At 44.5% G+C, this 13,416-nt stretch overlaps 1 protein-coding gene across 1 annotated transcript in view; it reads left to right on the top strand.

Annotated features, from left to right (window-relative positions):
• Positions 1-13,416, top strand: part of SLC1A3 (solute carrier family 1 member 3) — a 69,337-nt gene that overhangs the window by 40,887 nt on the left and 15,034 nt on the right. Inside the window, 1 exon segment of the mRNA XM_048502897.1 lies at positions 11,682-11,886. Coding sequence (XP_048358854.1) covers positions 11,682-11,886 — 205 coding nt within the window.

Consider the following 13,416-nt stretch of genomic DNA (forward strand, 5'->3'; position numbering starts at 1 on the left):
GTGGCTTGCTGTTTAGGGTTGTTGCAAAGATTCCTGAGCTCATGTATGCCACACACTGTATGTGGGCCAAAACACTATATAAAATGAGACATCATTATGCAACATTGGCTTTTAAAATGCCAGGATACAGATTCATGCCCAGACCGCGTGCATTCTGGCTAAGGATTTTGGTGGTTGTGGTGGAAAGCTCCATCAAGTTTCAGCTGATTTATGGCAATTGCATAGGGTTTTCAAAACAAAAGATGTTTAGGGGTGGGTTGCCTGCCCCTGCATAGCAATCCCGGGCTTCCTTGAAGGTCTCCCATCCAAATATTAGTTAGCATTTACCCAGTGGTGGGATCCAAAAATTTTAGTAACAGGTTCCCATGGTGGTGGGATTCAAACAGTGGTGTAGTGCCAATGGGGCGGGGCGGGGCGGGGCACGACAGGGGCAGGGGCAGGCATTCTTGGGGTGGGGCATTCGTAATTTCTCTGTTACTGTAAAAAACTCTTACTGTAAAAAAAAGTTCCTAATGTCCAGCTGGTACCTTTCTGTCCATAATATAAACTCATTATAGCAAGTCCTATCGTCTACTGCCAACAGAAACAACTACTTCTCCTCTAATTGACTGCCTGTCAAATACTTAATACTTTCAAATACTTAATTTTGTTTCTAGAAATCAAAAGAAGGATACTTTCCTTAAACAAGGAACTTTACCATATTTCTAAAACATGCTTTTAAAACAGCCCAACAGGGAGAATTATCCAATTTTCTACCTTCGCTAACCAGCCACATGGGAAACAACAGGACTTTATGATTTTTGGACCTAATGGAATTTCTAATGGAAAAGCAGACCCAATTAGTAACCCCCTCTCGGCACACACAAATAATTAGTCACCCACTCTCGGGAACTGGTGAGAACCTGCTGGATCCCACCTCTGCATTTACCCTGCTTTGCTTCTGAGATTTGCTGAAATCGGGCTAGCCTTGACTGTCCAGATTAGGGCAAATTTTTTTGTTGGAAAAGGCATAATAAATTTGGACAAGTGAACTTAACTCTCTTGCTGGCAGTACATTGCTTTAATGCATCATTTACATGTGTTATTTTTACTCACACTTTTACTAGGATATTTCTGCAGCTCTGCATCTCGCGCAGTCAGGTGGCTCAGCTGAACTTGAGAAGTCACTGCAATAAGCTTGCTTCTAATTAAATGGAAGTCATTCACCATGTTACATTGTTTTATTTAATGTTCGGAAAACCACCAACTGGAAAGTCTTTTTCGGAAGCTGGGACCTCTGCTTGTGAGCATTTCCCGCCTACCCCTCCCAAACACCAATTTTTGTGAATGGGCAACTTTAAACCTGTTCAAGAGGGGAAGGGGGGATTGCTCTCATAAAAGAGGGTGCTAATTTAAATGTCTCAGACATAAAAGGATGGTCGTTTCATGTCTCTGCTTAAGCAGGTATCAGCTGCGTTTTGTTACAAGAAAAAAATTTTGTGCCGCTATTCTCTGTGCTCCTGTGTTTTGATTCTTGGCACTGGTACAGTAAGCCCTTTGTGCTCCGGCATTACAACGAGGCTACCCAAGAGAAAGAGCCTTGGTCTGGGGCCGTCAGCTGTTACTAATCACTGTTCTATGGCTTGCTGTGAATCCCCACAGCTCCCTACCTCCTGCTCTGCTTAGCACACATAAAGAAGATAAATTACTCCCTTAGTGTCCCTTCAAAAAGCAGATTGTTTGGTGCATTCCAGTAGTCTGAGCAAAAGATGGAGTCGTGTGAAGAGTTAAAATTGGTATCTAAACAGCCTCCACAGCGGGGTCCTGCCCTGGCAGATGCAAGGAACAGGAAACAGACCGCTGTGCCGAGCATCCAGAAATTCTTTGTTGCTTCGCACTTGCCAAATCTGAGACTACAGATCAGTTGCAGTCTGAAGAACAAGGAGTCCGGAGCTGACTTCAAGCCAAGACTCACCAGGACTTAGCTGCAGAATTTGGTTTTAGTACCAGAGCTCACAGAAGTAATAATAAAGAAGAAAGTCCAACTGAGCATGTAAAAAGCATCTTGGATGCTCTGTCAAACGATCATGATCAGCTCTCAGAATCTGGTGTTGGAGCGAAGGACTTTAGACCAAATGGTCTTTAGGGTCTTGACTTGAGTTGTTTGTCATCCATCTATGAAAGGCTGAAATGTGGCCCAAATAGGTACATTCGTTTATCAATTTTACTGGAGATCCCCATTCAAACAAGCTATATGTTTACAGAGAGGCTTTGGGATGCCCCTCCCACTCGATGCTTGTGTAACCCCCATGCCCAGAATGGGTTGGCCCAGAATGGGTTGACCCAGTAAGGGGTGGAGACTCAGAGCAGCAAGAGGCTGCAGGAGAGAGCTAGTTTGGAGGAGACAAGTCTACCAGACTCGGACCTTGATTTCTATAAGCCCTTAACACCTTGTTAAGGTAATTGCAATATTGTTGGGAACTACTGGGAAGGTAGTTGTTGTTTTTGCTATGTTGTAAATGTTGGAGTTTATTGTTTCAGGGTTTCTTTTTGTGTATGTAAATGGTGAGAGTTTTCTGGGAACCTTCATCATCTTGAATCCCGTTCACCAAGCCTCTGAAGTCTTCAAAACCAACCACCAGCAAAGAAGAATTGGACTTGGCAATATCAGTAGACTGTAAATATAAGGACTAGAAAATGCAAACTTAACAGGACTGTAAAGTGTAAATGTCAAATGTTAAATGTTTTAAAAGTGTTATTTGTTAAGAGAAGTAAACTGTTTTGTTTAAATTTGGTTCTTTGCAACTCCTTCCAAAGAGTATCACTCTTCGCCCTTTACCAAGGAACCTTGGCTTTTCACAGAAAAAAGAAGGTTACACTCTTGCTTAGTGCCCGCAAGGCAGCTATATATTTTGAGTGTTAGGCAAAAACATTTATTTTTACCTACACTTTTAACTGAGGTGTTCCATCTTTTGTAGCAAAAAAAATTATCAGTATTTTTCAGGTTCAGGTTTATTCAATTTGGAAATTTTTGAAAAAGCCTAAAAAAAGGTGATATTACATATTGACTTTTTGGGCTTTTCAAAAAAATGTTCACGTTATTAAACTGAAAACCAAAAAAATAAAAATAATGCTGTACTCCACATGGTTTTGGGCAGTGGTGGGATCCAAAAATTTTAGTTAACAGGTTCCCATGGTGGTGGGATTCAAACTGTGGCGTAGCGCCAATGGGGCTGGGCGGGGCATTCCGGGGGCGTGGTCGGGCATTCCTGGGGCGGGGCATTCCTGGGCGGGGCTGTGGCAAGGATGCAGCCGCTGCGCCGGTCCTTGGGTGGGAAATGATTGCACGCAGGCGCAGGCTGCCACGCACACCGGTGCACCTCCTGCTAGACTGCTTCAAGTTCTGCGTGCTACTGCTGAGAGGAGGGGCGTAACTAAGGCAAAAATCACGTGGCAAAATCACCAATCAGTAACCCCCTCTCAGCACACACAAATAATTAGTAACCTACTCTCGGGAACCTGTGAGAACCTGCTGGATCCCACCTCTGCGTTTGGGAGGCAGCAGCAGGTGTTGCAGAGCTAAACCCCAATCTCCTGTTGCCTTCGAGACCCACGTGGAGTTCAGAGGCAGGTGCAGAGTTGAACACTGGGCTCAGGCGGGCCTAGCTCAGCTTTCAACTGTAGGCGCCCCCTCCAGGCTCAACAGGAAGATCAGAGATGGTGCCTGCAGTTCAGCACTGGACCTGGCCCAGCCAAACACATTTTTGAACCGCGCGTGCTGCCTCCAGTCTCCACAGAGGCAGCGTGCACAGTTCAACGCCGGACCCAGCCAGGCTGCGAGTAAGTGAGGGAGGAAGGAAAAGAAAGAAAGAAAGAAATTTCTTTTCTTTTTTTAAAAGGCAGCAAGCCAAACAGGCCCTGAGAAATGCTGGGGGAAATGGCATTTTTCAAGATCCACTTTTTTTGGCTCCCTTTTATCGCCACCTTTTTTTTCAGATTAAAAATCCTGAAAAATACCAACAAGATTTGTTTATTTATTTATTTCGGTGTTGTTGTTCTAGTTCAGCATTACCCAGAGGCCCACCCCCAGCAGGGCTGCAAACTCTTGAATGGACTATGCCAAGAGATTTGAGGGTGGAACCTGGGGAGTTTTGAGCAGCCCTTCTCCAAAATATTGCTTCTGGTGATAAAATCTAGAGTGTTTGCACTCTAGAGGAACAAGGAACCAGGGAACTTTTCACCGTTCTGCGTTAGAGAGAAACTGTACTTGAAAGACATTTTTAGTCCAATCCAGAACCCCTGAAGATGGGGTGCAGCGCCGTTCCGGTGCTGTCCCATTGCCTCCAGTAGGGCTTCTTGGCAGCCTTCCCACAGCCAAAAAGTCCTCCATTGGCATTCCAGACCCCCCCCCCCCGTTCCCCTGCATTCCAGTGGCCAAAGTTTGAGTGGAAGGCAACTAATGTCAGCTCCATCAATGGAATGCCCCTGCCAAGGTGACGGGGACACAGAAGTGCCACTGGGGTGCTCTGTGCCCTGTCTGCCTTCCATGGAGGGGAGGGCTGCAGCAGCCGCCCTCCAGTGGATTTGGTCCTCTGCTGGTGTAAGTGCCCTGGGGAGGGCAAATCCTAACCCTAACCCACACCACCTCCAATTCATTCCACCCACTCCCATCTGGTTTGGGCTGTTTGATTCTTATATTTTGATTGCCTATTTGGGAAGATTGATATGGTTTCCATCTCTGGTTTTGGAAATTTCTGGAGATTTAGGGATGGACGCTGGGGGGGGGGGGAAGAGTCTGGAGAAGGGAAGGACCTCAAGCAGGGACATGATGTCATAGAGTCCACTCTCCGACGCAGGTGTTTTCTCCAGGGGTAGTGAACTCTGTAGACTGGAGATGAATTGTAATTCCTGGACCCCCCTGCTGGATGACAAGTCTACAGAATGACTGGAGGCATTTTGTCTTCTGTCGCTGACACCTGTGTCTAGAAATGTGCGCCCTTTAAAGGATTGATGTACACATGCTTCTTTACGTTGTAATTTCAGAGTTCAGCCAGGTTAGTCTGTGGCAGAATAGCTAGATTTGACTCCAATAGAAACCCAGCTTTCCCCCACAATGTATGAATTTTTTTCCTCTATTATAGCTGTTTTGACTTGTATTAATGTTAGCTATACTGCAAAGGATCTCAATTGTAAAAAACCAATTAGCTTCAGTCAAGAGCTTTCCACTACCAAATGAGGCTTTTGTCCTCTTCTAGCCCATTTAATGCACAATGGAGTTGTCAATTTGATTCTCCAAAGTGCGGTTCTCATTTCATTAAAGAGCAATTTGATAAGAGCTTCCCCTCTTTCCCTACATGCTTCTGAACTCTGAATAGGCAACTGAACAGAATATTCTTTTATCAAACATGAACCACAGAGAAGCAAGTGCAAACTCCCTTTCGCCTTGAAGTGAACTCACTGGCCTTGGGTCAGTCACTGGAGGTTTCCACACACACATTTTGCACTGTTTTAGAATTCACACCAGAGTGGGGTTTTGGGGGGAATCCATAAGATGTCATCTCTTAATTGTCCACTGTGGCTGGTCGAGATCCAGCCCATTTCTTGAAAGCTACTGATCTCTTTTCAAACCTGGAATGTTCACTGAACGGGTATCAGTTGGATCAGGGCCCTTGAGGCCTTGACTGAGTAGACGGGAGAAGGAATTTGAAGCAAAACGTAGCTAAATAGCTGTTGAATGTTGTTCATTCATCTGACAGTGAGGCAGGCCAGGTAAACATTGGTCTCAAGAGACAACATGTCTCAGAGTCTGATTTCAGTGGAAGAACACTGGTAGAGGTCGATATCTAAGAGAGACTCACAATTAATGATTTAGTATTACTCTGATCTGGATGACCCAGGCTAGCCCAATCTTGCCAGTTCTTAGGAGCTGAGCAGGATCAGCCCTGCATAGTACTTGGATGGGAGACCACCAAGGAAATCTAGACCACCAACTCAGAGGCAGTCAATGGCGAATTACCACTCTTTGTCTCCGCCCTGAAAACTATACAGGGTCGCCATATGTCGGCAACAACTTGACAGTGATTCCTACCACCACCACCATTCTTTAATCTTCCAAGGATGAGAAAATCTAAAGGAGCAGATTGTGGTCTTATTCTGGATTCTGGGATTTAATAGCCCTGGGTCTAGTTAGTCATAATTTTCTCTGAAAGTGGCTATTATTTGGTTCTGGTGGGTTTTCCGGGCTGTGTGGCCGTGGTCTGGTGGATCTTGTTCCTAACGTTTCGCCTTCATCTGTGGCTGGCATCTTCAGAGGTGTATCACAGAGGGAAGTCTGTTACACACTGTGGCTATTATTTGTTCACTATCACCAGAATACACTATCATCTTATTAACTGTTTCTATGTCTTGTGCTCAGCCGAATCTGGGAATTACATTTGTAAATATTTTGAAGCCTTGTAGGTCTTCCTAAGCTTTCAACTCTTTCCTGGGAAATAAATAAAACTTGTCCCTCAGGTCTGTTGTGGGGTTATAGGCTGGGCAACATATCCCTAAATAATGGCCAGGTTATGGGAATAGATTACAAGTCTGTAACACCCTTACACGTCAATTAGGCTGGGAGGGACCACTTGAACAAGCTTTTATAGATTACCTCACAGGTGGGTGCTTTCATGCTCTTAAGACTTGACACACACCCAAATAAATACATTTGACCATTTGAATCAGTGTAAAATTTAAAGTGGGCTGGAGTGAGGGCAGCCTATAGAATTCAGAACATGCTACCTCATTGATTCTTTATATATATATTTCTACCCAAATCCCAAATCTACTACATCCACTTTCAAGGTGTTTTTTTTTTTGCATAACTGTAATCTTTTTTTTAAATCTGGTATGGTATGAACTTTTTGCAAAGATTGCAGTCAGTGTGTATTTGGAGGACACGCGTATGGGAAAACATACATTTTTGCAGTTCCTGTCCTCAGTAGCACCATTTTCCTTGCCTCAGTCATACAGTCATAGAGCCAGAGGCTCCTTCCGCACATGCACAATAATGCACTTTCAAACTGCTTTCAATGCTCATTGAAGCTGTGCGGAATAGCAAAATCCACTTGCAAACAGTTGTGAAAGTGGTTTGAAAACGCATTAGTCTGCGTGTGCGGAAGAGGCCAGAGTTTCCTGCTCCACCACAACAGAGTTTCCTGCTCCACCACAACAGATGGCTGTTGGGACTTTTTAAAAATCAGTAACTGATATATCAGTATCCCATTATGATGACCTATATACTTTGAATTCCCAGCTCTTGTTTGTTTGTTTGTTTGAGGTCTTTTCATTGCAGAGTTATTCTCCATAGCTCAACAAAAGGGGCTAGACACTCTTTTTACATGAAAGCTGGGAATTCAGAGGACAGAACAGATAGATTGTTATAATGCTATAGCAATATGCCAGTTAATAGAGCTTTAGCTTCAGTAGTGTAGGGGACAGATGGGAATGAGTTGAGTAGGGGCAGAGGAAATGAAATTGCTAGAAAACTGCCACACAGATACTCCATTGTGATTTAAAATGTCTCTGTATTTGCAGAGGCAGAGAATCATTGCTGTGTGGGAGCAACCACTTTCTCTCAGCCTACCCTGTCACATAAGATTGTTGTGAAAATGAACTGGAGAGACAAGTGAAGTGGTGTTGGCCAGAGGCAGAGCTTCCGTGGGCACATCTGGGGACAAATGCTCAAGGTGGCTGCCATTCAGTCATGTGGGGGGGAGGCGGGCACCAGCCAGGTCCTCATGCCCAGCGGGTCCAAAGCCAGTGAGTTAAGTCCCAGCAAGGCCGCCATGCCACACGAGAGGCCGGGCACAAGTCACAGCCAGCACCCGGTGGCTCTCTGCCTGTCAAGGTGCCACTTGCTGGCCGAGCTGTCTGCCATGGCCACAGGCCTCCTGCCCTCCCCAGCCTCCCTGTCAGGCGTGGGGGCCATCCTCGGGCCTGACAAGGAGGCTGGAAAGGGCAGGAGGCTTGCGGCCACGGCACACAGCTCAACCAGCGAGCGGCCCCTCAGCGGGTGGCTCAGGCGCAAGCTTCAAGAGCCAAGCAGCTCCAGCCTCCCTGCCCTGGCCTCTGGGGGCAGCAGGCTCCCGGCCTGGCTGCTCCTCCTCCAGCCGTATGAGGTAAGTGGGGCACGAGGGGCGCACTTGGGCAGGTCTTGCCCTGGGCACAGTTTCCCCTCCCTATGCCTCTGGTGTTGACTACCCTTAGGATGAGATGGGATGCAACTGTGATCCTCAGAAGCGCATGCTGTTTTATTATAAGGAAATCTGGTTTAATTTTTAAAAAAACATGGAAATGGCCCAGGTTTGGTCAGAAGTTGCCTGGCTTTGCAACATTATTATGCTTTTATCTTTGCTTTGCTTTGCAAATGGATTGTGATGCTTAGTTGGGTGATTTCGATTCCAACTGAAGAATCTTTTTACTTGCTGCTCAACCCCTCAAGCAGTGTTGAGGGCAATCCCAAAGAGTTGTGCTCAGAAGTAAGTCCCACTTTATTCAGTGAGGCTTACTTTTAGGGAAGTCATATTCATTCAGTTTATAGGCCACCCTTACCATGATGGGCTCAGGGCGGCTTCCAACAATAAAACCACAGTAAACACCAATAAATCATTCTCATTCAACATGGCACTGATAGTCTCCAGTGAGTTTATAATAACTAATTTATGCCTCACAAACTGCCATTCATACCATGCATCCAAGGAAAGGGGGAAAGGCAGGCCCCTGATACTGTTACTTCCTTAACCATAAGCCTGGTGTAACTGATCTGTCTTACAGACCTTCAAAACTGTACCAAGTCACACAGATCCCAGATATCACTTGACAGTACGGCTGAGAAGGGCCTGGCCCTGGTTGAGGATTGCTGAACAGCTTTCAGGCCAGGGATCACCAACAGATTGTTGTCAGCTGAGCATAAACCTCTCTGGGGAACATGTTGGGAGAGGCAGTCTCTGGTGAACTGGATATCTATAATGATGACCATTGCCTTTACTTGTTGTCTGTTCTTCCATTTTTAATTGTGTTTAACAGCCTTTTTATTTCTGCTTTCTCATTACTTTTATTGCTGTTTAGATTTACTGCTTTTAGTTGGTTCTTCTCAATAGATAAATTGTTTTGGTTTCGTTGTGGTATTTTGATTGTGGTCCCTGTTTTCCCAAACTTTAGCATCCACTCTTTCACCCTTGAGGGGTCCTCAAAGCAGGTCGCAAGGTTCCATGAGGCAAAAGAAAATCCGATCAATTTACATTTTTGCAATAATCAGTCAGAACTAGGATTGCCATCTCCAGCTTCGGAAATTCCTGGAGTTATGGAGACAGTGTCTGAGGAGGGCAGAGGTTGGGGAGAAAGCTCAGCAGGAATGTGCTGTCATGAAGTCCACTTTCCCCCAGGGCTACTGACTACTGAAGAAGAAGGAGGAGGAGGAGGAGGAGGAGGAGGAGGAGTTTGGATTTATATCCCCCCTTTCTCTCCTGTAGGAGGCTCAAAGGGGCTTACAATCTCCTTGCCCTTCCCCCCTCACAACAAACACCCTGTGAGGTAGGTGGGGCTGAGAGAGCTCTGAGAAGCTGTGACTAGCCCAAGGTCACCCAGCTGGCGTATGTGGGAGTGTACAGGCTAATCTGAATTCCCCAGATAAGCCTCCACAACTCAAGCGGCAGAGCTGGGAATCAAACCCGGTTCCTCCAGATCAGAGTGCACCTGCTCTTAGCCACTACGCCACTGCTGCTCCTGTAGGCTGAAGATCAGTAGTAATTTTGGGAGAACACTAGGCCCACCTAAATTTAGCATCCCAGGTAAATAACACTGAAAGTCCACTCCATTTTGCACCTTCTCCTAAACTCCAGCCAAGAGATGGACCTTCTGAGCACTCTTGAAAGTCCATTTTTTCAGGGTAAGAGGAATTGCAGCGAAAGCCTAAGATGAGGAGGAGGAGGAAGAGGAGAAGGAGAAGAAGAGGAGGAGGAGTTTGGATTATACCCCTCCTTTCTCTCCTGTAAAGAGACTCAAGGTGGCTTACAAGCTCCTTTCCCTTCCTCTCCCCACAACAGACACCCTGTGAGGTAGGTGAGACTGAGAGAGTTCTGAAGAACTGTAAGTAGCCTAAGGTCACACAACAGGTTTTATGTGGAGTGGGGATACACATCTGGTTCACCAGATAAGTCTCTGCCACTCAGGTGGAAGAGTGAGGAATCAAACTCGGTTTTCCAGATTAGAATCCATCTGCTCTTAACCACTACACCACACTGGCTCTCAATGAGGTTGTTCTTAGTGACCTTCATGTTCATGAGGAGCTGCTAGTCTGAAAACAGTTGTCATAGTTGGTGAGAAAGTAGCTGCTTTAAGCATTTTGAGGAATGAGCAGTCAACACATATATTAAACAAACAGTTTTTTCCTCATAAAAGTGTTTAATTAGCTATACTCTGTGCCACAGAAAGATAATAGTGTGATCAGTTGATAGGCAGTGGTTAAGAAAATAGTATGCAACATAACAACATAACATAACACAGCATAACAAAGTGTTAAGAATGGCCTTCTGTGTTAATCTAAAAAAAATGTTGGCATGTTTTCCTATAGCCCAGGTTCTAAATGCCAGAACTTAGTGGGCTACGCTAAAGAATGCAATATGTTTAGCTTTGCTTGCATGTCAAAATGTATTTGTGTTATAGGAGATATTTTAAATGGAAAGATTTTGTTTTTAAATTATTTTTACAGTGTGGATTGTTTTCTGCTTTTATATTGTATATAGTGTCTTTTATGTAACCAACTGGCAAATGTTTTGTAGAAGACGGTTTCAAAATGACTGGCTCTCTTCCTGCAACTTTTGACATATAAAACCAGTGTTTTATACTCGTAAAAAGAAAAAGAAAATAGTATGCTTCTGTATTAGAATATAGTCCTGAACGAATGTGAGAATCAACATTCATTTTTATGTGCTGCCTTTGCATTATTGAGCATAGTACTTTGATCCAACATCATTTATAGTTCATTGAACGACTATCTAACAGATGTGGGAGAGCAGGACTGGGTAGACACTAGGACCCAGGTGGAGCATTCTATAACGAAGAAGACAGGGGACATAGGTAAGGGGGGTTCTCGGGTTCAACCCCCCCATTGCATGTCCGAAGCTCCACCCCCCTGTTTGTGGGTTTTTGCATTTTAAAGTGGTTTTTTGTTTTTGGCCTGCAGGGGGTGCAGATTTTAGGCTAACGGCACCAAAATTTCAGGCTATCGTCAGGTGATTTAAACACCGTTGAAAGTGATGCTGTTTGGGGGTGGATTCTAGCATCACAGCAGCCGCCCATAGTGGGGGGGGGGGGTGCACAAACCTCAGATTTTGCACTGGGCTCCATTTTCCCTAGCTACCCCTCTACCTGGAGGGGAGAGAGAAGGGACTGCCAGTTGCCAACTGGGGAGCCCAGCCGGTGCCAACCTCGGAGAGCTGCTTTTTATAAGCACTGAGGCCATGGGCGTGGCTTGGGGAGGCGTGGCCTCACCCCCACCCCCACCCCCCTAAAAAATCTATACCTACGTCACTGAAAGAAGATCCAGCATTTTGTGGCAGAGGAATATACAACTCTTTTTGTGAAAAAGAGTATATGTGTGATGATTTCATATTCCAAGATATAGAGACTCTAGCCTTACTGTTACTGCTTGCATTTTCTAGGAGTTGCTGCCCTGGACAGCAAAGCATCTGGGAAGATGGGGCTCAGAGCAGTTGTCTACTACATGAGTACCACCGTCATTGCCGTCCTGATTGGAATAATCATGGTGGTCATCATGCATCCTGGGAAAGGGTCAAAGGAAAAGATGCACCGAGAAGGCAAAATTGTTCAGGTGACAGCCGCTGATGCCTTTCTGGACTTAATCAGGTAAGGCAGGATTTTCTATAGTGTTATTTCACACTTGCCACAGGTGACCATGTATGGCTGAATGAACTTAATGGCATGAAGCTTCTCTCAGAGTTGTATCCCCTTTTTCAAATTGGCTTCCTCAGGACAAAAAAAGATTTGTTTGTTTAGCATTTTTTAAAAAATTGGGGAAAATAACACAGGGCAGACTCATTTTGGGGGTGGGATCTGTGCAAAGTCCCTCCCCCGAAAAAATGGGTTATTTAGCATCCTACACCCATGTTTATTGGTCTGTGCAGAAGGGGCCATAGGGAAGTAAAACCAGTAGTCCTTCCCTGAGGCAAATGCCTTCAAGGAAAAGAGAGTGATCCCCATCAAGTGTTAAAAGGAAGAAAATTAAAACTTCTGGGTATGATCCTGCTTCCACAAACTTTAGAAATTTTGTGTCCAATAAATGTATGCCTGTTATCTAAGGAGTGACAGCCAAATGGTCTCTCTCACCAGTTACAAACTCCTGTCCACAGAACAACAAAGCTACATTCGAGTGACAAACTATCTATTGTATACAGTTATAGGAAGTTCTGCTCATTCCTGCTGCCTTTTCAGCTACCAAGTGTAAACCTGAAATCTCCCTTACACTCTAATTTGACCATTTTCCCATAGGAGTAGAATAAAAGTTTATTTGTTGAGAATTCATATCAGCCTCTCCTGAGCCAGATTCAGACATATACTAATGTATATATAAGACAGCCAGCATGGCATAGTGATTAAGAGCAGTGGACTGTAATCTGGAGAATTGGGTTCAATTCCCCGTTCCAACACATGAAGCCTGCCAGGGGACCTTGGGCCAGTCACAGCTGACCATAAGTCAGCTGTGACTTGACAGCACACAAACACACACAAACACACATACACTAACAAAGGGTTTTTCAGTTCCTTAGTTTCCTACACGAGGTTAGAAATTACAGTATCTTGGGGCTTGGGCAATCGTCATAGCATGTTTAACAAATAATTGGTTAGATTCATCTATTAAAATACTTTTGATCTATCAGAAGTTCTCAATTTATCAGCAGACTTTTTAAAAAAAAATACTGATTATTTTTAAACGCAATTACTTACAGAAACACAGGTTGGAGTTATCATCCTTGAAGAGGCCCTTTCTTAGTATGAGAACAATTATAGGGAATTCCTCTTTTAAGAAAATGGTCACCCTCTACATTTTTTAGACAATGTACAGATGTCTCATAGCAAGGGGGTCTTTTGCACCTTATGTAACCGGAGGGGGAACGCCTCTTTTAATATGTCATCAGTTACGAGAAGTGTATTTGCCATTTAAAAGCAAAGAAAGAATGCCCCTTTTTCTTCAGAAGCAGACTTTATTTTTAAAGGTTGATTAGTTCCATGATTAGTTCCATTAGTTCCAAGTGTATTTGTTATTTAAAAGCAAAGAAAGAATGCATTTTTCCTTCCGAAGCAGATTTGATTTTTAAAGGTTGATTAGTGCCATGAGTTTAAACCAGTGAAGAGCCCTAATAACTGTTTTTGTCTCTT

This window comes from Sphaerodactylus townsendi, linkage group LG07 (assembly GCF_021028975.2).
Source record: "Sphaerodactylus townsendi isolate TG3544 linkage group LG07, MPM_Stown_v2.3, whole genome shotgun sequence".
NCBI lineage: Eukaryota > Metazoa > Chordata > Lepidosauria > Squamata > Sphaerodactylidae > Sphaerodactylus > Sphaerodactylus townsendi.